The 27,094-nt window shown below is 31.4% G+C and overlaps 1 protein-coding gene across 2 annotated transcripts in view; it reads left to right on the top strand.

Moving 5' to 3' along the window:
* Positions 1-27,094, top strand: part of LOC140445559 (uncharacterized) — a 437,094-nt gene that overhangs the window by 153,927 nt on the left and 256,073 nt on the right. For both annotated transcript variants that reach the window (XM_072537679.1, XM_072537680.1), the window contains exon 4: positions 19,508-19,627. In XM_072537679.1, coding sequence (XP_072393780.1) covers positions 19,508-19,627 — 120 coding nt within the window. The remainder of the gene's footprint in view (positions 1-19,507; positions 19,628-27,094) is intronic.

Genomic DNA, 27,094 nt, shown 5'->3' with positions numbered 1-27,094 from the left:
AAAGGCCTGAAAATAATAAATCTGTTGTCAAGCGGTGTGCTGTTTGTGCAAAACAGAATAAAAGAAGAGAAAAAGCCTATAATTGTGAATCATGCAACGTAGCACTATGTGTTATAGGATGCTTTGAACGGTACCATACAGTACTAAAATTTTAATTTTTTTGTGTATTTTTTTTTTATTAATAAAATATATTTTGATTCTGATTTGCGTCTCAAAACTTATTTATTTCCATAAATATACTTAAAATAATACTACAAAATATAACATATTTTTTTCTTATTAATAATATATATTTCGATTTTGATTTTCTTCTCAAAAATGATTTATTTTCATAAATATACTTAAAATAATACTAAAAAATATAACATAATTTTGTTTCTAATTAATAAAATTATATTTTGATTTGCTTGTCAAAAATTATTTATCTCCATATTTCATATATAAAATAATATCAAAAAAATATAATATCTAAAACCGCGTTTGTGGACCAAAGCCGAATAAACTTGCAAGCACGTCGGCTACGGTCCAGCGAACACAACCGCCTGAAATCGGTGCGGTCCTGAAAAGGTTAATGATTAAGGATTTAAAAAATATGCAAGAGGATAATATGCCAATAGTGGAACCAAACGACCTTGAAATATTTGGAAAGAGTGTGGCATCACAATTACAAAAGTTATCAGATGAACAGGCAACAATTGCCCAGGAAAAGATACAGAGCATACTGAGTCAATGCAGACTTGCTGATATACGAGCGAAGAAGTTAAACGCTAATCAAAATTCGCAGTTTTCTGAATGTATGCAACAATTTCCAAAATCGATGCAGCAACTTCCAAATACTCAATTTGAATGGGATCCTATATCTTTGAGAAACTATCCACCACGCTTCCCGCCAGTTGCAAGTTGTGCACTTCCAGAAGGTAGTCCATCCAGTGCTGCAACTTCATCGACTTTTACTTCCCACTGCAAGGATGACTGCTGCAGTGTTCCATCACCTATTGAAAGCCTTGACGAAGCAGAAGACGCTAGTGGTCTCATTAAAATAGCTTATAATATTGCCAATTGTAAATAAAATTAATAAATACTTTACCTTAATATATTGTTTTAATGCTGCATAAATTCCCCTGCACACTTTGGGAATAAATTTTGAGATAGTAGGTTTGGACACACGGTATAAGTGACTCAGGCTTCGGTAAGACATTCCAGTAGCTAAATAAGTCAATGTTACTTCAAGTTTATTTTTGCAGATAATGCCTCTCTCATCACGGTATCTTGATACTGAATAGAACTTTCTATTAGAGAAGAAAGTAGTTGGTCAAAATTTTCTGACGTAAGTCGTAACGCCAACCTGTACTCAGTGGGATCCTCTACTCTTAGTTGTTTTAACAAGAAAGACGAAGCTCCTGTTATAGATCTATCACTGACCCATTTTCTTACCCATAATCGTTTTTCCTTTATCACTTCTTCTTGCAACATATTAATCAGCTCCTCCCTTAATAGGACGAACATTTTCTTAACACATTTTCTTTTCAACAACTGCTTTTGCTGTAGCTCCATTTTTACAAAAGTAATACGACACGACACTGGCAAATGATAACAAACGACTGACTTCACATAGTAGGAACAGACGTGACAGTGAGACTGGCGCCAGCTACTGGATACGTGTAAACTTACCTGTCCAGCGCTGTCCTAGTCAAGCACTGGAATGCCAGTGAGACTGGCGCCAGTTACTGGATATGTGTAAACCTGCCTTAATGGCACTTTATACGAATACAGCTGTTTTGCCTTTTGGTTTAAGTTGTGCACTTAGAATATTTACAAAGATATTAAAACCTATTGTAGGAATTCTAAGAGAAAAGGGGGATTTTTAACAATATATTTGGATGATTTTCTGATTCTAGGGAAATCATATAAACAGTGTGAACATAATGTAAAATTAACTGTAGAAATACTAACACATTTAGGTTTTTAATTAATCATACTAAAAGCAAAATTACTCCTACAAATGCGTACACATATTTGGGGTTTACTTTTGACTCAAATAATTTGACAGTAACATTACCTAACAGCAAAAAATTGAAGATTCTAAAAACGCTTAATATTTTTTGCAACTACCGGAGTATAAAACTAGAAAATTTGAAAAATTTTTGGGAACTTTTGTATCTGCTTGCCCGGCTATAAAATTTGATTTTTTACACACAAAAATTATTTGAACGTCATAAATATTTAACATTCAAACAATCATTTGGAAAAGACAAAAGATTTAAGACGATCATGCAGAACTCTATTACTGACTCATAAGAAACCTTTTCATAAGGCCACTCCACAAACCATTGGTAGATGGATCAAATTTATTCTACAACAGAGTGGCCTGGATATAAGTCAGTTTAAAGCACATAGCACACGTCACGCCGCAACATCTGCGGCAGCTAGGAAAAGGGTCAGTTTTGTCACTATAAGTAGGCGGCAGGTGGGATGAAAAATGCTAAGAAACTTGCGAAATTTTACAATAGGCCCTTAGATTTAATAAAGAATTTGCAATACAAGTTTAAATAGGTAAAAAGAACCTGATTTATGTTAAGTACTATAAATTTGTAAGGATTTTAGAATATACATTTAGTTTAAGGTTGGATTATGTTATGTAATGTGTTAACTAATTGCCTCAGGGCATTTTTAGATACGAACTTTACATTTTAGGAACATATAATATGTTGGGCATTATTATAATAAAGTTGTTGCAACGACTTTAAACATCTACAATTTATTTATTTATGAGATGAGGCCGAATATAATCTTAAGATCAAACGAACTTACCTGAAGTTCGATCTTGATTATATGAGGCCTTATCGAAATAAATAAGTCCCAACCCACCCTAACATTTTGGAAAAATGCCCATAATATGTTGCAACAACAACTTTCAAATAGGCTGAAGGGTATGAGCTAGAGACGATGGGAAGAGGTTTCGAGTGGTTGTTTATACTTTAAAGTGTGATTAATTAGCCAGAGGCGGAGGTACTACAATTTATTTATTTATTTCGATGAGGCCTCATATACTCAAGATCGAACTTCAGGTAAGTTCGTTTGATCTTAAGGTTGTTATCTTTATCTTTAAATCGCTAAATAATTTAGCGTACAAGAAAGTACTAAGCCAGTTATTGTTTGTGAATTGTTTTCGATTAATACTTTTGTCGTTTTCGCAGAAAGACAGCTATGGTTATATATTACTTTATTAAAAAGTTTCCCATATGTTGCTAACTTAAGTAGACACGTTGTATTTATATATATATATATATATATATATATATATATATATATATATATATTTCGTTTTTTGATAATAATCTCACTGTATATGTATACATGGATATCAAAATACACAAAGGTATAATTTAGGATGAGAAATGTTATTTCATGTATTACTTTATGTTTATGTTAAATGAGGGAGCCACTTGCATTTTCGGATTTCATATATATATATATATATATATATATATATATATATATATATATATATATATATATATATATATATATATATATATATATATATATATATATATATATATATATATATATGAAATCCTTAGTTTATGCCAATGCCAATGAAATACTATGTTACTATGAATATAACTAGAAATATATATATATATATATATATATATATATATATATATATATATTGTTATGATGTGTTTTTTGTTTGAATGATGAGCAATGAGTATTTTTAATAATATAGGGTTTTTATCGCGGTTCTCAAAGAATTAGTTTGTAAGTACTTTTTTAAATTATCTTTATTATAACTATTATGAAACACACATATATATCTAACCTAGCCAATATAAATTTAAAATAAACTATCTTTAAATTGATATTCTTATAAAACTAATTAAATTCTATAGACAATGTAAAATTTAAACAAACTATCTTCAAAATTGAAATTGTTATGACATTAACTAAATTATATTAACAAAATTTTGTACCTTTCTTTCACTGAATGCCTAAATGAAATGTTTTCCACTATATAGATTCTAATCACCACTGAATGTCTTCGTACTTTGGTTATCCTTGTTTTTCTGAAATTACTTTTTCCAATTATCAGCTTCTACCAATTTAAGATATAGTTTTCTTCACCAGCATTTATACACCACCAGCAAACACCATTTATATTTATTCTTCTTTTCAATATACCAATATCCAATTATTATAAGTTGATTTATACTAATCTCCAATCATAATATAATTTTAATTCCTTCCAATGTCCATCCAATATTCTTCTAATATACTTTTATAATCTTCCATAATTATTTGTGTATAATTATAAATGTGCATTAAATATATGCATAATTTTTAATCTTCATTTAACTCACTATATTAAACAATTGGACTATTTGCACTTGATTCACTGACTCCAACTAACTTTCATATTTCTTCCTAAACTTTTCTGACTGACTTCTTGAAAATTATGAACAATTTACTTCACTAAATGTGTCTATTAACTTTCATAATGAACTGGCCTGACTTCTGACTAAAAACTTCCATCTTGAATCCAAATCACGGGTATTTATATCCTTTTGGATATTCCAGAACCATCTGGTAAGAGATCATGTTCCATTCGTTCTATTAACTTCTATATAGATGTTCTCGAAAAAAATATCTGTTCGATCCACCGCCATAATCATTATTTCGAGAATGTTCGACCGTAAACAATGGTCAAATTCTGCACTCTGGAGAATTCGTTAATGTTCCATTGATAATTTTGTTGACATTTAGGCTTTTCAGATCAGAATAAACATTCAAATTAGTAACTAACACTCTAATTTAATAAAATACACAATTCAAACAATATATTATTATAACCCCACTTTATATTCGTATTATGATTAATTTCTATCTGTCAATTCGAGAGTATTTTTGGTTGCCTAGGCACATGGCTCACTTACATATATTTACAACATTAAAATACAACTTTTTACACTTATTATATGCTAATTTATTAAAAATACCCTCACATAAATATATTTTTATTAAATTCTCTAGTATATAACTTATTTAAAACAACCAAATATCTAATATTATGTAGTATATAACTTATAAATTATTTTCTATAAACCGTAATCGTATCAATATATATATATAAAGTGCACTCGTAAGTGAATGGGATGTTTTCGGTCAATTTGGAGATAAAAAAGACAAGAGTTGTGCTACTTGATTGCTATTGAACACGTTTCGCCCACTGTTCAATGAGCATCATCAGTTCATCTAAAAGAGTGTTATTAGCGATACATCTAATATGAAAAACAATTAAGTAAATGATCTTACCTTTAAAAGATCTGTAGCATTAAAATGTTATTATTGCGAAGAAACATCGAAAAATAAACTACTAAATACATCAGCAAAAAAAAACACCGAACGCCGGAAGATTCCCAATTTAAGTAATTTTATATTAATTTTTTTTTTAATTTCACTTTTGAAAACATTGATTGATGATAAATGATAAATCTATCAAAAAATGTAATTGTCAATTTTGAAATGTTATATTAACAACGGCACGGCTAGGGTTCTTGACTGTTATGATCATATTATGCAAAATGAAGTATTTCAAAGCTAGAATGTCAGAACTGACAATCATCTGGTGAGATTGAAGGAAAATTTTTGTAGATGCCAACATAAATGTTATGATATAATAAAAAAAGTTGAAGAAGAAACCAATAATTAAAAGTAGAATAAGGAAGAATCAATTTTGTAGTATTAGTGCATGGTAGATTTGGCTTAAGTTGCTGATTTAAGTTCTCTTATTTAATGCATTAGGTTGTTTCAAAATATGTTACGTCTTCATAAAATGACTCTTATTAAGGTTACGTTCTCTACAGAGAATTCTAACATAATAAAAATTCACAGTATGTTTGGTTTTGATTGCATGTTCTGCAAGGGCACAAGTATGTTTAGAAAGTTTAATGTCACTATGATGTGAAGTAAGGCGTTCTTTAGGGGAACGGCCAGTCTGAAAAATATAACATGCATCACATTCAGAACAGGGTATGTGATAGACTACATTCACTTGTTCCAAAGAGGAAAGAGGTGTTTTAATTTTAGAAAACAAGTTCCTGACAGTCTTAGCATTATTGATAGCAATCTTAACCGGGATATTGTTCTGTTTGTACAATTTAATAAGCTTTTCAGTAACATATGGGAAATAGGGTAGTGAAGAGTAATGGGTGGTGGAAGTTGCAATATTAGAAGAAAGTAGAGTACTTTTAAAAAATCAATTAAAATCCTTTGTAAAAGGTATATATTTAAATATATACCTATTATACCTAAATATATATTTTAAATATATACCTTTTACAAAGGATTTTAATTGATTTTTTAATATATGCTATACAGCCAAATACAGGAACGTAGATTCCTTGTGGATTAGAGTACTTTTGTTAATAATATTATTAGAAATCATTCTTAGTTGATCACCATCAGGTAAATCATCAATAGAAGACCCAAAACTTGTTGAAAAAAGGTATTTATTTATGAGAGATGTAGGGTAAGAATTGTCAGATAGTATATTTCTGAGTAACAAAAGAGAATCCCTTTTGTTATCAGAATGTGTTAACCTATGTAGCCTACAGCTGAGTGCTTTTATAAGATTTATTTTGTATTTGAACGGATGGCAAGAATGATAGTTAAGAAACCTATTACTAGCCATAGGTTTCCTGTACCAACTTTTAGTTAGTCTATTGTCACTATTTCTAAAGACACGTATGTCATAAGAAAGGAACACTATTGTTAGAAGGATCCTCAAGTTCATAAGTAAACTCTAAGTGAGGATCAAAACCATTAAAAATCGATAAGGTAGACTCTACTTTGTCAGGGGGTAAGGCTAACAAAAGGTCATCAACATACCGTTTAACAAAAGGGATATGGAAATCTATAAGACCCAAACATTCAGATATCAAGTCATCAAGGAGAAAGTTAAGGATGTGAGATATGGATGAACCCATTGGTGTACCAAAAATTTGTAAGTAATATTTATCATTGAAAACCAAAAATTAGTGTCAAACACCAATTGCAAAAGCTCTGCAAACACGTCCCAGGAAACGGGGGAGTTTGGTTAGATAGTATTCCAATGATTCCTTAAAGAAGTGAGAACACTAGAAAAAGGAAGGTTAGTGAAAAGTAATACTACATCAAAGCTCACCAAAATGTAATTAAGTGGTAGTTTGAAATTGTTAATAAATGCACTAAATTAAAAAGAATCAAAAATATTATAAGAATTGTGATAATTATAGGATTTAGATAGAATATCAGTTAGAAATTTAGCAATGTGTATATTTGGTGAATTGATAGAAGAAACAATAGGTCTCATACTAAAAGTTGGTTTATGTATTTTAGGTAAACAGTAAAATCTCGGTGAATAACCATCATAGTTATGCAGAGATTTAGCTATGGTTTGGTTTATGACCTTAATATTCTTCAAATGCGTAATAAACTTGTTTATTCTATTAGTAAACTTAGAGCAAGGGTTAGAGGGAAGGAGTTGATAATAACGAATATCGTCCAACAAGGACTGGCTGAGTCTGAGTACATTATCAATGATCGATATGGAATGCTTAGGACGTTTGGTATAATTTAATAAAATGTTATTAGAAGAAGACCTAAGGGATAAAAGGTCTGAGTCATCTGCATATGACAAAATATTTTCAACATCAGCAAGAATCCTATTAACGGAATAATCCCTGAAAGATGGTCGAAGGCCAAATTTTGGTCCCAAAAATAAAAGTTTAAGAATGTCTTGAGGAACATCAACATTGGAAAGATTTTTAATCCATTTAGGATTGAAAGGAATTTTGTGAAACTCCGGGGTATCTAGTTAGTCAAAAGTGTCCAATAAAGGGACAGGAAGAACCTGGTCTAAAAACTCAGTGATATTTTTAATTTGATTAGTAATGAATTTAATGTCTGAATGAACCCTCGAAATATGAAAATTAAGCAATCGTGCCCTCACCTGCCTATTAAGTGATTGACTCAGGTGTTGGATAGTGGGACTAATGGTCCCCGTGGTAGAAGAAAGAATTGTAGACGTACAATCAATGATAAATCTGGGAATCTTCCGTGTTCTCCTACATTCTAATAAGAAAGTTCTTCTTGCTTCCGCTGTAGCTAACTTTTCAACTAAATTTGTCCATCTCTTGAGTTTCTTCACTGTAGTTTCTCCATAGATGCGCTTAGTCTTAGCATAGAATCCCTCTGTACATGAAGACATCTTTAAGGAATATGACCGTTTAATTTAATATAAAAAAAGTGCACTCGTAAGTGAATGGGATGTTTTCGGTCAATTTGGAGATAAAAAAGGCAAGAGTTGTGCTTCTTTATCTATTTATTGAAGACGTTTCGCCCACTGTTCAATGAGCATCATCAGTTCATCTAAAAGAGTGTTATTAGCGATACATCTAATATGAAAAACAATTAAGTAAATGATCTTACCTTTAAAAGATATATATATATATATATATATATATATATATATATATATATATATATATATATAATATATATATATTTAGGGATTCTACAGTATTCACTGCCTTCCCTCGCTCAACCGTTTCCATCTCTCTCTGTTGTTCCATTCTCCATCGTTTAGTCCTCTCTTACTCATGGCGTCGTCTACTTCGTTCCTCCAGGATTTTCGGGGTCGTTCTCTTTTCCTCCTTCCTATGGGGCTCAATTCGGTTATTCTCTTTATCCATCTGCTGTCGCTAGTTCTTCTTACATGTCCATACCACTTTAGTCTTTTTTGTTCTATATATGTTAGTATGTCTGTTTCTATTGATGTTCTTTGCTTTATTTCGTCATTAGTTCTCCTATCCATTCTTGTTACTCTGCAGCATCTTCGCAGGCATTCCATCTCTGTTGCTACTATCTTACTGCTGTTTTTCTTGTTTATGATCCAATTTTCAGCCCCAGATGTCATAATACTTCGCACTAATGTTTTATAAATCTGCGTTTTTGTCTTCATATTTAGGTGTCTATCCCACCATACTGAGTTAAGTTGTCGGATTGCTGTTCTTGTTTGTCCTAATCTTTGTGTAATTTCTTCCTCTGTAGCTGAAGTCGTCTTGGTCTTGTGCAATCACTACTTGATCGTCTGCAAAACTTAATGTATATAGGTATTCGTTCCGTACCGGTACTCCCATGCCTTCGCATTTTCTTTTCCATGTAGTCAAGGCTTTCTCTAAGTATATTTTGAATAGAGTTGGAGATGTGGAACAACCCTGCAGGAGCCCTTTTGTTGTGGTGAAGTCTCCTATGATTCTTGTTCCCATTTTAACGGACACTTTATTTTCTTTATACAGAGCTTTTGTAGCTTCTATGAGTTCCGTCTGTATTTCTAATTTGTACATTGCCTCCCATAGTTCTGACCTTGGTACAGAGTCATACGCCTTTCTCAGGTCCACAAATGCCAAGTATATCAATATCTCTATTTTTTGCTTTTTTCTTTTCCAACAGTTGTTCCAGTGTGTATATGTGGTCTATGCATGATCTTCCTGCCGTGAAGCCTGCCTGATCCTCTCCGATTTTGCCTTTTATCGCTTGCTCTATCTTTTCTCGCAGTATCTTCCCATATAATCTTCCTATTGATGATTTACGCTTATTCCTCTGTAGTTTTCGCATCGTTTTCTATCTCCTTTCTTAAATATAGATGTCATATATGCCGCCGTCCATTCCTTTGGGAAGATTGAAGAAGAAGGGAAGAACCTTTAAAAGATCTGTAGCAATAAAATGTTATTATTGCGAAGAAACATCAAAAATCAATCTACTGAATACATCAGCAAAAACAAAGAAACACAGAACGCCGGAAGATTCCCAATTTAAGTAATTTTATATTATTTTTTTTTAATTTCACTTTTGAAAACATTGATTGATTAAATCTATCAAAAAATGTAATTGTCAATTTTGAAATGTTATATTAACAACGGCACGGCTAGGGTTCTTGACTGTTATGAGCATATTATGCAAAATGAAGTATTTCAAAGCTAGAATGTCAGAAATGACAATCAGCTGGTGAGATTTGTAGCGAGATTAAATAAAACGAGCGGTTCGAATTTATATAAATATATTTATTTATAGTTTACAGTTCGGTACTCTCTTATCAACTAAACTCACTCCTAAAAACGTTACATATATATAACAAAGTTACTATGTTCTAGAATATTCTGGCGTTGTCCCACCTCTAATTCGTCTCATCGAAAGAACCGTCGAAGACGGGTGGTATTGAAATGCCAATTCTTGTGTTCTCTAGATCTTTCCTTCTAAGAATTATGACGTATCGGAGATGGGCTATTTCGTTACACTGCTCCCCTCTTAGATCTGAGCGTCCCGATCAGCAACTCCAGATGTAGGCCCAGGATGACGGAATCTACAGAGGTCGCCAGCTCTGCATGAACCCCTTAGAAAAAAATAACAGTCTACTGACTTTGAAGGATACGATCTCATCGGGTTAATGCAATACACAGTAATTCGTACGCCGGTTTCTCAGAAGATCACTTCAAGCATGCTTCTGATAATCTTCCAGTCCAGATTACCTAGTGCATTGCTTATCTTGGGTAAGGCCATATTCTTAATGTCGTAATCACAGACGATTTTCTTCAAATTAGTTAGAGCACGCCATATATCCTCGTAGGTTGCCCTGTCTGTATACGACTTCCTGGTCACCATATACAGCAAAGATCGAGAACCATCTTCTAATCTCAGTACTCTCCCAACTTTAGGCTGCTGGTTTTTTAACTCGTCCAAACGACCGAATTTCTTATAAAATACTGATGAGATTCCTTTAGTCATCTCAAGATCTTGGACAACACAGTGGGCTAGAGGGACGTTATGCGGAACATTAAAAAGATCCTGCTGAACTTCTGTGGTCACGCCAAATCTAGCACTCTTTCTCTCTGCGTAATTTGACAATAAATTCATTAAAGCTTGGTCGCCGGTCATCTTTGATCTCATGTTGAAGGGTTCGTGCTTCTCCTGTTTCATTTGAGCCAGCATATAGTGCAAGACGATTTATGTGAACTACTTTTGGTTTACCTTTCGGCAACTTTCTAATTCGGTATATGACGTCATTTATTCTCTTTTTAATTCCATACGGACCTTCCCATTGTCTTTGTAGTTTGGGAGACAAGCCTCGACGACGTTGTGGATTATAAAGCCAAACAAGATCACCTACTTCATAGCTTTCACTCTTGCATCGAGAATCGTATTGATCTTTCATTCTGTCACTGGCTAACTGGATGTGTTGTCGGGCAAGTTCATGAATGTTGTTCATTCTTAACTTCAGGTGGTCGACATAATCTTCGCTTGCAACATGTTTTTCGGAAGGTCTGCAGCTAAACTCTAGGTCGCAAGGCAAACGAACTTCACGACCTAACATCAGGCAGGTTGGAGTCTGGCCTGTAGTTTCATTCACGGCCGAGCGGTAGGCCATTAGGAATAAATGAATGTGCTGGTCCCAATCTCTTTGATGTTCTGATACAACCTTGGACAGGTGTTTACCCATTGTTCGGTTCATTCTCTCGACCATTCCATCTGATTGAGGATGCAGGGGTGTCGTTCTGGTCTTATTGACACCAATCAATTTACAAACGTTTTGGAAAAGGGTTGACTCAAAGTTTCGCCCTTGGTCGGAGTGGATCTCCAAGGGAACACCAAATCGCCTAAATAATTTTTAACAAGTACCTCTGCAACGGTAGCAGCTTCTTGATTTGGTACCGCATAGGCCTCAGTCCATTTCGTGAAATCATCCATGGCTACCAGGATATATTTATTTCCATCATTTGTCTCTGGAAGTGGACCGGCGGGAATGTCGATTGCTACTCTTTCTATAGGACTACCAACATTGTACTGTCTCATGGGTGCCCTCTTTTTACCAACTGGACTATTACTGGTTGCACACAGTTCACATTTCCGGCACCATGTTCTTACATCATCTTTACAGTTCACCCAATAGAACCGTTCTCGAACCTTTTGCAGTGTCTTCGTGATACCAAAGTGTCCACCTGATGCACCGTCATGCAACTGACGCAATACTTCTGACACTTTACTTTTAGGTACAATCAACTGAAGCTTAGTTTCTGTACCATCATCGTTCTCAAAGGTTCTATACAGAAGATCCTCTTTCAGCACTATTGGCTCCAGTAACACTTGACTTGCCAAGAAGGTCTTTCACTTCGACGCATCCAATCTAAAACTCTTTTTATACATGGATCATCTGCTTGAGCGTCTTGTAGCTGTTGAGGCTGCCATTGATCATTAATGACGGTGGTTCGTCTCACGGCGCAAAGTCGTTCTTCTAATTTAAGACAGTGATTACAATTTGCACTGCATGGCCGTCTCGAAAGGGCATCAGCATTTGAATGAACTCTGCCAGCCCTGTGTTCGGTCTCGTAATCATATTCTTGTAAACGTTCTAACCATCTTGCCATCTGGCCCTCTGGATTACGGAATTGTAGGAGCCATTTTAGAGCAGCGTGATCTGTGCGAAGAAGAAACTTTCTGCCATACAAGTATTTATGGAAATGCTCGCAAGCCTTTACTACGCCTAGCAATTCTCTCCTAGTAACATAATAGTTTCTTTCTGGTTTCGACAGGACTTTGCTAAAGTAAGCGATGACTTTCTCCTGCCCATCTTGGATTTGGGAGAGAACAGCTCCTAATGCACTGTTGCTTGCATCGGTGTCCAACACAAATTTTCCTGCCTGCCTAGGGTAGCATAAAATCGGTGCGCTGGTCAGAGCCATTTGTAAGTGTTCGAAAGCTCTTTGACACTCTTCGCTCCATGTATATTCTTTGCCTTCTTCTGTCAACTTTGTTAATGGCTTGGAGATGTTAGCAAATCCTTTGACGAAACGTCGGTAATATGTATATAGGCCAAGAAAACTTCTAATTTCGTGTTTATCTCTTAGTACAAGCCAATCTTTAATTGCTGCAAGTTTTTCAAGATTAACTGTTACACCATTACTTGCTACAATATGTCCCAAGTACTTCACTTCTCGTCGAAACAAGTGACATTTCTTTCGACTTAACTTCAAATTCGCTGCCCGCAATCGTTGAAAGACTTCTGTCAGATTATTGGCATGTTCATCGAAGGATCTTCCAACTACAATTACATCATCCAAATAAACCAGGCATGTTTTCCATGTTAGACCTCTTAAAACTGCCTTCATTAATCTTTCAAATGTGGCCGGGCATTATATAAACCAAAGGGCATAACTGTGAACTGCCAAAGCCCAGATCCTATCGAGAATGCGGTTTTTTCACGATCAGCTTGCTCCATGTCTACTTGCCAATATCCACTTTTCAGATCGAGTGTGGAGAACCAGCGAGAACCAGAAAGTGTATCCAAAGTATCGTCTATTCTGGGCAAAGGATAACTATCTTTTTTAGTTACTGCATTGAGCTGTCGGTAGTCAATACAAAAACGTGTTGAACCATCTTTCTTCTTTACTAGCACTACTGGTGATGTCCATGGACTGTTTGATGGTTCAATTACCCCTTGTTTGTTCATATCTTTGATGATGTCTTCGGCTTCATCTCTTTTCGCAAATGGAAGTCGTCTAGGTTGTTGTCTGATTGGCTGAGCGTCTCCGGTATTAATTTTATGCTTTACTATGCTTGTTTTGCCATTATCCTTCTTATCCAAGGCAAAATCACCTTGAAATTCTATCAGCATATTCTATTCTATATATTCTATCATCAAAGTTATTTTACTTAACTTAATAGCAGTTACCTTTAAATTCATAACTCTTACAGGAATGACATTTCGAATTCTCACCAAAGCTTTTGCCGTTAGGAACTCGGCATTATTCACATCTTCGACCATCCTTAAACTTCCCTCTCGGCAGTAACCATCAGGTCTGGTCATCAAAATTTTCTCACTATTACTGAGTATTGTTACAAGGCAATAGCGAGCGCTTCATCTAGAACTTTCGGTCTTGCTAGTCTTAAAGCTTTCTGTAATTCACTTTCTCTTAACCCATTGACGAAGGTATCTACAGCAATTTCTTCCAAAATGTTGTCTGGTACCTCCGGATAAGCCAACCGCACTATAAGAGCAACATCTGCTTCAAACTCTTGCAAATTTTCACTTGCTCGTTAAATTCTACTTCTTAGTTGCGCCGTGTAGACTTATTTTAGATGGGCATCTCCGTAACGTTTGTCTAGTCGAGTGAACAAGGTCTGGTAACATTTTTCTTGACCCTTAGGAATCGATCTTAGGATATCTGCAGCATCAAGCATCAAGCAGCAGTCAAGAAAACAGCCTTTTCTTGTTCTGTCCAAGGTATATGGACCAAGAGGACTTTCCATCAAATGGTGGCAATTTGAATCTCATATTATGTGTCGTTTCATCTCTCGGTGATTCCTCTTTCACTACCGGATCTAAGGCTACTGTACTAACTGGTGGTAGCACTTTTATATTGGTTATCATCGTCTCTAATTGTTTGATCTTCTCTTCTACGTCTTCTATCTTATCGTTTACATTTTTCTGTATCTTATCAAATGTTTTAGAAACTTCTTCAAATTTTTCATTGTTCTTTTTAGAAGTTTCTTCCATCATTTGAGAAACATTTTCAAATTTCTCGACGAATCTTCGAGATACATTTTCGAATTTCTCATCGAATCTTTTGGAAACGTTCTCTAATTTATCATCATTTTTTTTAGAAGTTTCTTCAATTTTTTTAGAAGTTTTTTCAATCATTTGAGACGTTTCATCGAATCTTTTGGAAACAGTCTCGAATTTATCATCAGTTTTTTTAGAAGTTTCTTCTATCTTCACTGCTTCTTCTGCTGACTGAAAATGAAATGTCTCTGGATCATCTCCATTCTTGTTAAGAACAGTCTTTAGTCGTTCTTGGAGTATCTTCTTGGACCCGCTGCAGTCTTCATCGCGTTCTTCCAGTTGCTCACGCAACTGTTTTACTGAAAGTTGTACTAGCAGCATCTTTGGTCAGGCACACACGTACTTTTTAAATGTTCTTTCGTACGAAGGACACTACCGAACTACGCGGATGTTCCCGACGAACAATACTTTTCAAAAGTTCAAAAGTCTTTTTCAAAAGTCACTGCTGAATTTATTTGCAAATCTCACACCGGACACCAACTGTAGCGAGATTAAATAAAACGAGCGGTTCGAATTTATATAAATATATTTATTTATAGTTTACAGTTCGGTACTCTCTTATCAACTAAACTCACTCCTAAAAACGTTACATATATATAACAAAGTTACTATGTTCTAGAATATTCTGGCATTGTCCCACCTCTAATTCGTCTCATCGAAAGAACCATCGAAGACGGGCGGTATTGAAATGCCAATTCTTGTGTTCTCTAGATCTTTACTTCTAAGAATTATGACGTATCGGAGATGGGCTATTTCGTTACAGATTGAAGGAAAAGTTTTGTAGATGCCAACATAAATGTTATGATATAATAAAAGAAGTTGAAGAAGAAACCAATTATTAAAAGTAGAATAAGGAAGAATCAATTTTGTAATATTAGTGCATGGTAGATTTGGCTTAAGTTGCTGATTTCAGTTCTCTTATTTAATGCATTAGGTTGTTTCAAAATATGACAAATCTCCATAAAATGTCTCTTATTAAGGTTACGTTCTCTACAGAGAATTCTAACATCATCAAAATTCACAGTATGTTTGGTTTTGATTGCATGTTCTGCAAGGGCACAAGTATGTTTAGAAAGTTTAATGTCACTATGATGTGAAGTAAAGCGTCCTTTAAGGGAACGGCCAGTCTGACCAATATAACATGCATCACATTCAGAACAGGGTATGTGATAGACTACATTCACTTGTTCCAAAGAGGAAAGAGGTGTTTTAATTTTAGAAAACAAGTTCCTGACAGTCTTAGCATTATTGATAGCAATCTTAACCGGGATATTGTTCTGTTTGTACAATTTAATAAGCTTTTCAGTAACATATGGGAAATAGGGTAGTGGTGAGTAATGGGTGGTGGAAGTTGCAATGTTAGGAGAAAGTAGAGTACTGTTGTTAATAATATTATTAGAAATCATTCTTAGTTTATCACCATCAGGTAAATCATCAATAGAAGACCCAAAACTTGTTGAAAAACGGTATTTATTTATGAGATATGTAGGGTAAGAATTGTCAGATAGTATATTTCTGAGTAACAAAAGAGAATCCCTTTTGTTATCAGGATGTGTTAACCTATGTAGCCTATAGCTGAGTGCTTTTATAAGATTTATTTTGTATTTGAACGGATGGCAAGAATGATAGTTAAGAAACCTATTACTAGCCATAGGTTTCCTGTACCAACTTGTAGTTAGTGTATTGTCACTATTTCTAAAGACACGCATGTCTAAGAAAGGAATACTATTGTTAGAAGGATCTTCAAGTTCATAAGTAAACTGTAAGTGAGGATCAAAACCATTAAAAATCGATAAGGTAGACTCTACTTTGTCAGGGGGTAAGGCTAACAAAAGGTCATCAACATACCGTTTAACAAAAGGGATATGGAAATCTATAAGACCCAAACATTCAGATATCAAGTCATCAAGGAGAAAGTTAACAAGGATGAGAGATATGGATGAACCCATTGGTGTTTATATATAACTGTTTTGGATGGGTTGGAGTCAATAAAAGGGCTATTGGTTAACTATTTTTTATCTCTAGCTTTCAATTGTGTTTACAATTATTATCAAGAGCTGCTAAAAAAGACAAAATATCTTACAAAGTTGAACTAGAAAGAAAAAAAAACAATTTTTGTTAACTCACCAAATAAAATTAGTTTGGTAAATAAAAATTGCTGCTAATACATCTCAAAAATAATTAATATAAAAATGTCCTAATCTAATAAATGCATCTCTGAAATTTTAGTATAATTTGGAAAAGATTTTTTTTAACACAAAAACAATTGAATTTATAAATAAGTTAAAATAGCAACCAATAACAAATAAGCCTGAATGTCATAAATGCCAACTTAAAATTTTTATTTTTGACAATTATATTGCCAAAAATAAAATTTTGTTTAAAAATTCTTTTTTTTTTAGTAACAAAAAAGAAGAAGATTTATTCACCATTGATAGATGTCTGAAAAAATGTAACAAATATATGGAAAATTAAATCAAAATGTAACATTTTACAAGTTTTATACATAAATTATAAAGAAAGAATATAATTATAAATTTTGCTTAGATTTTGAATTTCTGATCTTTTGTTTAAATTATTATCACTTTTGCTAATACAAACCGCTTCCAAAAAAGTCCTTTTGAATTTATTACTTTCACTACATAAAATTTTAATGTTATCAAAATCCATAATATGGTCTTTATCGATTACATGCTCTGCCAAAGCACAAGATGGTTTTTTTTTTAATTCTGCAATCACTTTTGTGTGAAATAATGCGATTTGAAAGATTTCTTTTGGTCTCACCAACATATTCAGCCTCACACTGAGTACAACTAATGCTGTATACTAAATTCGTTTTTTCAAATTTGTCTATAGGATATTTAGTTTTGGAATATAAAGATGAAATAGTTTTGATGTTCTTTGTTGCTATTTTTATATTGTCAATAACCTTTAGTGTTTGTATTAATTTAGGTGTTAATGATGGTATAAAAGGTAGTGAATGATAATAGATGTTCTGATTGTTAGATACAATGTTTTGAGATTTAGCAAAAAATTGTGTTAAGTTATTTATATTAACAATATTAGAAAAAAGCATCCTATGTAGCATATCTGGAGGATAAGAGTTTTCAATTAGAATATTTTTTAACAATTGAAGATCTTCTTGTAGATAATCTGGATGAGAAAGTTTTAAAACACGTTCTTTTAATCCTGTCATAAGGATCATTTTCATCTTATTCGGATGATGAGAGTAATAGCTTATAAATCTATTACTACATATGGGTTTTCTGAACCATCTGGTTTTCAACGTATTGTCTGTATTTCTTACAATTCTCAAGTCAAGGAATGGTAGAGAATTATCTACCTCTTCCTCAACTGTAAACTGTATATGTTGATTATGACTGTTGAAAATGTTGACTGTTTCATGAATTTTGTGTTTAGGAAGTGCCAAAACTAAATCATCTATATATCTTTTAATAAAAGGAATGAAAAAAGTGCAATTGCTGATACAATCACTGATAACATCATCCATGACATAGCTACTTAGAATGGGTGAAAGACTAGATCCCATAGGACTACCAAAAATTTATATATTTGTATATATACAAAGCTACTATGTCAAAATGGAACTTTTCGATTTCACTCGCTAAATGTTTAAGTTTGCCTTCTCCATATGTGCCTCTTACATTCCATGTTCCTAAAAGTAAGTGTTCTTTTCGACATGTTTTCTTGTGTTTTGGTCCGGTTTTTTTTTACTCTTTTTTTCTTTATTTTATTATCGCTAACCTTTTTCTGTGCTTGTTTCGTCAACGTTATTCCAGTAGTACAGTTGGTTGCTAGTTTTTGATGTTGTTTTGACTATTGCGCCTTCTTTGTTATTCCACTTCCATTCGCTATTATTTATCCATATTTTTTTTACTCCAATCTTGACTTTATTTCTTTATTTCTTTCTTCTTGAGCAATGTTTCTAATTGTTTTCTGCATTTCTCGTTCTTTTTTGGTTGCATCTTCGTTGATATATACTTTGTACTCTTTAATTTCTTTTAACTTGTGCTTTTTTTCCATTATTTTTCTTTTTTCTTCTTGGTTTTCTAATTCAATTAGGCATGTTTTTTCGCCTAACTTGTGAGCATTCCTTATGTCAACCTCTACTTCTATGTATTGTTTGATGAAATTGTTGATTGTTCCTTTTAACCCTGCTTGCTCATGTGTGTCTATCCTTAGGCCGTTCATAATTATGTTATTTATTCGTCGGTGTTTTTCCATTACTTCCATGTTTTTTGTAATTTCTCTGAGTTCCTCCTTGATCTCTATATTTTCTTGTTTCAGTTCTGTATTTTCTTTTCTCAGCTCTCTGTTTTCCATAATGAGCTATTCTATTGTTTCCTTGCTTACTTTTTGATTTCTTTTTATTTCCTTTATGCCATCGGTGAGGTGGCTCATCATTATTAGTAATTGATCAATTTTTGTTTTCTCATATTTTTTTTCTGTAGTTTTTGTTGGTGTTCTCGAGAACTTCTTGCTCTTTCTGCAAATGTTATCTTCTTCCTCGCTGTCTTTATATCTGTCCTCTAAGGACTTCATATGCCCTCAAAAATAAACATCTAGAGGAATATACTCAAAAGTTCCTGATGGCCATTCAAAATCACTTTTGGTGCCAATTCATCGTTGAAGAAATATGTCATTAAATTTATTTCTAACACCACTAAAGATAATATATGTTTAAAAAGTGCATATTTACATATAAAAGTCGATAGGTGTCAGCATTTTTTACTTTTTTAAAACACGAACAGAAATAATTTTATTCCATAAGTGGTTTCCACTCATTATGTATATTTTATAACTTAATTTTCGCTATTTATTTTACAGGCAAATTAAATTTTTGTTTGATTATATCCAAAGCCAGAATAAATTTTCACTACTGTTCATAGATGAAGTAGATGGATTTTGTAGAAAACGATCGAACTCTGAACAAGAATTTTCACGAAGGTAAGTATCTTTAATTAAATATTCATAAATATATATATATATATATATATATATATATTATTATATATGTATATATATATATATATATATATATATATTATTATATATGTATATATATATATATATATATATATATATATATATATATATTGTTATGATGTGTTTTTTGTTTGAATGATGAGCAATGAGTATTTTTAATAATATAATATATAGGGTTTTTATCGCGGTTCTCAAAGAATTAGCTTGTAAGTACTTTTTAAAATGATCTTTATTATAACTATTATGAAACACACATATATATCTAACCTAGTCAATGTAAATTTAAAATAAACTATCTTTAAACTGATATTCTTATAAAACTAATTAAATTCTATAGACAATCTAAAATTTAAACAAACTATCTTCAAAATTGAAATTGTTATGACACTAACTAAATTATATTAACAAAATTTTGTACCTTTCTTTCACTGAATGCCTAAATGAACTATTTTCCACTAAGTATATAGATTCTAATCACCACTGAATGTCTTCGTACTTCAGTTATCCTTGTTTTTTGTGAAATTACTTTTTTCAATTATCAGCTTCTACCAATTTAAGATATATTTTTCTTCATCAGCATCTATACACCACCAACCAAACCAGCAAACAGCATTTATATTTATTCTTCTTTTCAATATACCAATATCCACTTATTATAAGTTGATTTATACTAATCTCCAACCATAATATAATTTAATTTCTTCCAATATACTTTTTTTAATCTTCAATAATCATTTGTGTATAATTATAAATGTGCATTAAATTATATGCATAATTTTTAATCTTCATTTAACTCACTATATTAAACAATTGGACTATTTGTACTTGATTCACTGACTCTAACTAACTTTCATAATAAACTGCTTGACTTCTGACTAAAAAACTTAAAAACTTCTTAAAACTCTTCTGACTGCACTATCTAAAACTTTTCTGACTAAAAACTTTCAAAAACTGCCTCTTCTGAATAAAAACTGCCATCTTGAATCCAAATCACAGGTATTTATATCTTTCGGATATTCCAGAACCATCTCGTAATAGATCATGTTCCAATTTAGTTCTATTTAATACATGTCTGAATTTTCTGGAACAAACCATTTCGCAAACATGGCCATCTCCGGAGATCCAGAGAATTCCATTCTTTTCTATTAATAATTTTGTTTACATTTAGGCTTTTCAGATCAGAATATATAATTAAATTAGTAACTTAACATTCTAATTTAATAAAATACACATTTCAAACAATATATTATTATAACCCACTTATATTCGTAAATATTCTTAAACGTCACTTCAGAGTATAAATATCTGTCAAATTTCGAGAGTATTTTTGGTTGCCTAGGCACATGGCTCACTTAAATCTATCTACCACATTATAATTACTAAAATACAACTTTTTACACTTAATTATATGCTAATTTATTAAAAATACCCTCACATAAATATATTTTTATTAAATTCTCTAGTATATAACTTATTTAAAACAACCAAATATCTAATATTATGTAGTATATAACTTATAAATTATTTTCTATAAACCGTAATCGTATCAATACCCCAAAATAATATTTAAAATAAATAATTTACTTATTATTTTTTTAAATATTAATTTTCTCATACCTTATTAAATTTAATAAATCAATTTTTTTTTTTTTATTTAAAATGTGTTAAATACATCCCTGTTCGCTGTCTATGTCAAAACAGAGAACAACGGAGCACAGTTCGGCTATTCTATGGTCAAACTGTCATGTCAAATGGAGAGAATAAAATATAACCTTAATTAAAAATATAATGGATATTGTGTTCTGTTTATTTATAGACAAAATCTAGGAATTATTTCCATTCAAAATAACTTTCATCAATATAAATTGGTAAGTTTTTCCACTTTATTATATTAGAAGACATTTTTATAGCAATTATAGTATCAATTTTGTGTCTAACCCCAAATTATGATTTTTAGGGTACAAATTAATTTCCACATATACAAAATTCAACAAGTACGATGTCAAATTGATTCAAAATAATGAAATCTACCATTTAACAAATCAAGTCTATTGAATAAAATGGATATATCAGTAAGTTATTAGTGTTATTATATTTGTGTTAAAGGTATAGAAATCATTATTCAATCTCTTCATGATATTGAAAAATGTCGTTGATATGAAATATGCCTCTTAATCTGTTCTCTGCATCTATTAACACATAACTATTTAGTCCATTCTGATTTTCAATTGTATATGGACCTTCAAACATTGGTTGTAATTTCTTACAACGGTTTTCTTTAACATTACTTTTTCTAAGTGAACGAATTAACACTAGGTCTCCTTTTTGAAATGTGATTGGTTTTTTTATATTTCGATTTTGTCTTCTGATATATTTTTCAGCTTTCCTCCTAATTCGGTTATTCACTTTCTGCATTACTTGTTCTAACATATCCTGATTATATTCACTAATCCATTTTCTGTTTCCTATATGGCCAAACATTAAATATTCTGGTACTTCCTCTGTATTCAAATTATGTGTATTATTTAAAAAATACTCTACTTGTGGTATATGTTGCTGCCAAGTTTCGTGTTGATTTTGGCACAGTATCCTTAAATATTTTATAACTTCTTTAATATATCTTTCTGCAGGATTTGCCTGAGGATGTCTGATACTTGTAAAATGAATGTTGATTCCCTTTTTCTCACAAAATGTCCGAAATTTTTGGTTGTTAAAATATGTAGCATTATCTATTATGCAATTTCTAAATGGTCCTATTTCTTCGAAAAATTGATTAATATATAATTTTAATGTTTTAACATTTGTTCTAGAGCAGGGATATAGTTTAATAAATTTTGTATATAAATCAACTATCACTAGTATATGCTTTTTTCCTGTTGGACTGAGAACTAAATTTGAAATAAAATCCATGGAAACTGTATTTAATTTTTCATATACAACATTAGATTTATATGTGTTCTGGTTTTTGAAATTCTTTTCTTTGTTTAGTTGACATATTGGGCATTGGGTAGTAATTTCTTTTGCTATACTTATGTCATTCTTTGCAAAATAATTGTCCCTAAATAGCATCCATAGCTTTCTTGAACCAATATGCATATAATTGTTATGTAAATTTTTCAATATTTTCTTTGCTAAAGTTCTAGTTATTACATATACTTCTATGCCATTTATTATTTTATAATATACCCCATCTTTCCTAAGGACTTTTTGTTTTTCACTCAAATTGATCTGATCTCTTATAATTTCTTCTTTAGAATATAATCCAGTACTTTCTACTAATTGATTTAATCCAATTTTTATTGTTCGCTGCCCTTTTTGTGATGTATTTTCTAATCTTGATAAAGCATCTGCCACTATATTGGATTTTCCAGAAATGTATTTGATTTCAAAGCAGTATTCACTAAGTATTAGACTCCACCGATGTATTCTACTGTTTCCATATTTGTTATTTAATATAGACGTTAAAGCTTGGTGATCTGTTTCTATTGTAAATTCATTACCCAACAAATAAAATCTTAATTTTGTGACACAGTGTATTATACTTGCTAGTTCTAATTCTGAAACTGAGTAACCCTTTTCATGTGGCTTTGTAATTCTTGAAATGAATTGTATTGGGTATTCGACCCCATCATGTATTTGCAATAATACCCCTGATAATCTCTCTATTGATGCATCTGTTCTTAATATGAATGGCTGTGTGTAGTCAGGATAGTATATTTTCAAATTTGACAGAAAAATGTTTTTAATTTCTTGGAATGCTAGTTCTCTTCTCTGATCCCATCTCCATTTTACACCTTTTCTCAGTAGTTCAAGTAATGGAATTTCTTTTATACTTAGATCTGGTATCATCCTTTTATAATAATTAATTATTCCAATAAATCCTCTTAAAGTTCTTAAATTGTGTGGTGTTTTATATTCCTGAATGACTTGTGTCCGTTCTGGATCCATTTCGATTCCCTTAGTGTTAAGTTTATAACCTAGATATATGACTTCTTTTTGAAAAAATGTACATTTTTCTTGATTTATTTTTAGTCCCACTTTGTCTAATCTATTTATTATAATTTTTAGGTGTTTCTCATGATCTTCAGCCGTTTTAGAAAAAATTAATATATCATCAATGTAGTGAATTACAAAATGTTCATATTGATCCAAAATATCATGAAGACATCTACATAGAGCACTGCAAGATGATTGAAGTCCAAATGGTACTACTTTGAATTGATATACTACTCCATCTATCTGAAATCCTGTATACTGTCTACTTTTTCTTTCTAGAGGTATTAACCAGAAACTATGCTGTAAATCGATTTTAGTGAAAAATGACATTCCTGTAATTCTTCCTAATATTCCATCTATACTCATTGGTGCTTCAAATTGCTTTTCCGTAATCTTGTTAATATTCCTTGCATCCAAACATAACCTGATTTCACCTGATCTTTTTCGTACTACTACTATGGGGTTAATAAAACGTGTGTCTGCCTTCTCAATGATCCCATCTTCTAACATATTATTAATTGTTTTGTTTACTTCTTCTCTGTATTTATATGGTATTGGGTATGATTTTGTTTTAAAATCTTTTTCTTCTTTAACTTTTATACTATGGATATAATTTTGTGCAATTCTATTTTCTTTATTGACAAGTCCCTTGTGTTGCTGCAATATGGAAATGACTATTGATTTATATTCTTCAGGGCAATTTAAAACTTTCATCATATCTTCTTCTTTACAAATCACATTATTCTTCAATATGTACTCATTATTCCTTGCTTCCAATTTTACGCACTCCGCCTCGTAGGCATCCATCTGCTTAAAATTTCCATTCCTTAAATATTCACTACAATAATTATTCTTTACATTCTTTTGGGACATTTCCCTATCATCAAAATACATTTCTTCTTCATAAACATCATTATTTTCTTTTAATAATATCCTATCAACTCTTATTCCTTCTTCTACCTCATCTTTCTGCATAAATTTAATTATTTGCCCTTCCAAAGTTACCATTCTTTCTTCAAAATCTATCTTTACTTTCTTCTTTTCCAATTCATCATTTCCCATTAATATATCAACACATAAATCCTTGACAATAAATCCTTGCATATTAATTTCTTTATTAAGAATATTAATTTTAAAATTGGCTAGTTTATCAATTTCACCCAACTTCTTATTATTTGCACCAATAATTTTAATTTTTGGAATCTTTATTATATCTGATAGTTTTAATGTATTAAAAATAAAATTCTCCGAGACTAAAGTACTTTCTGAACCAGTATCTATCATAATCTTAATCATTTTATTTTTGGCCAAAGCATTTATATAAATTAAATTAATAGATTCAATAATTTTATCCTCATCTAAAGAAATAAATTCAGAAGGTTTTTCATAATAGCAATGGCCTAACTTGTAATTCAGAAAGTTTACTGCACAAAATTTTGATTATTAGAATTGTCAGATTGTATCTGACCACTTGGATCTGATGTCCTATGTCTTTCCCTACTATGACTTCTACTCACATTTTCTTCCCTTGTACTATTTCGTTCCCTGTCTTCGCAGCTTCTATTCCTTCGAACACAATTTACCTGTCTGTTATAGTTAGGTCGCTCTGTATTTCTTCTATTGTTAAAATCTTGTCTATTATTATTAGTACTGTTATTAAAATGTTGTCTATTATAATTAGTATTATTATTAAAATTTTGTCTATTATAACTAGTATTATTATTAAAGTTCTGTCTATTTATATTACTGTTATTATTATTAAAATTTTGTAAATTATCACCATACCTATTATATGATTGTTTAAATTGTTGATTATCATTTTTATTATATTGAAAGTTATTATTGTTTTTTCTGTTGTTATTATTACTTGTCATATTGCCTCTTTGTATTCTTTGAATAAAATTAATAAAACTATCTATTGTTTGAATATTTTGTACAGTTACGGTTTGCACAACATCAGCATCAAAATGTCTAGATACATTTAAGACTGTTTCATCCTCTCTAAGTGGTGGTTCTAAATATTTTGCAACTGTTATCAATTTCAATGCATAATCTACCATATTTGATTTTAAATTTTGATTATACTTTCCAAAATATAGAATTTCTCTAAACTTTGCTTGCTCTAATTCACCCCAATAATAATTTAAAAATTTATTTTCAAATGTTTGAAAGTTATCTAAATCATTCTCAATACTAGCAAACCAAGTTGCTGCATTGTCATTTAATGTCATTCTAATATAATCTTTAATATCATTAATATTATTCACCAATCTTAATTTATGTTTTAAACTATTTATGTATACTCTAGGATGCAAATTTTTTATATTACCAGAGAATTTAATCCCAGTCTCATTTGTTAAATTTAAGTAAGGTCTCCCTATGTCTCTCATTTGTGAAATATCATCTATTCTCTGTTCCACATTTCTTATTTGATTACTATTTATTTGGATATTTTGTTGTATATCGTCTAATTTTTCTTCTGTGTTTCTCCTGTCTTCGTTAATTTTTACTTCTAAGTTACATTTCTGTAACTCTATTTTCTGTTCTATATCTATCTTATTATCTTGAATAATCCTCTTTACTTCTGTCCTCTCATTTTCTATCCTTTTCTTGTAGTCATTCCTTATATTTTTTATTTCATTTGCTACTTTTTTCTCTGCAGCTTCAAGTTTTTTATCCATTTGTTTTTCTATTTGTTTTACAATTTTATTATTATTATCTTCTATTTTCTTTTCTAATTTTCTATAATTCTCTTCTAATTTCTGTTCCATTTTTTTCATGTCTTCTTTGACTTCTTTTGAATTCTCTTCCAATTTTTTTATGTCTTCTTTGACTTGTTTTGAATTCTCTTCCAATTTTTTTATGTCTTCTTTGACTTCTTTTGAATTCTCTTCCAATTTTTTTATGTCTTCTTTGATTTCTTTTGAATTCTCTTCCATTTTTTTCGTATTCTCTTCCATTGTCTTGTTCATCTGCATCATTAATGACATCAAAGCTGCCATATTGACATTTTCCTCTCTTTCTGGATTCATTTCTGCAGTATCTTGTGGAGCTTGAACTAAACTCTCCTCTTGTATAGGTTGTGTTTCTACTTCCACATCTTCTTCATTCTTTTTGCTTCTTGTACCTTTCTTTCCTTGAGACATTTTGAGACTTTACTTGTTCAAATATAATTAAAAATAAAATCTATAATTTTTCCTTTCTACTGATGATTAATTTAATTATATGAGAGCACTTATCTTCCCAAACTAATTCTTTTAAATAGAGAGCCACCGCGTTGGGTGCCAAATTGTTATGATGTGTTTTTTGTTTGAATGATGAGCAATGAGTATTTTTAATAATATAATATATAGGGTTTTTATCGCGGTTCTCAAAGAATTAGCTTGTAAGTACTTTTTAAAATGATCTTTATTATAACTATTATGAAACACA

This window comes from Diabrotica undecimpunctata, chromosome 7, assembly GCF_040954645.1.
Source record: "Diabrotica undecimpunctata isolate CICGRU chromosome 7, icDiaUnde3, whole genome shotgun sequence".
Taxonomy (NCBI): Eukaryota; Metazoa; Arthropoda; class Insecta; order Coleoptera; family Chrysomelidae; genus Diabrotica; species Diabrotica undecimpunctata.
The sequence above is the reverse complement of the archived record's forward strand: the minus strand, read 5'-3'. Positions and strand labels throughout refer to the sequence as shown.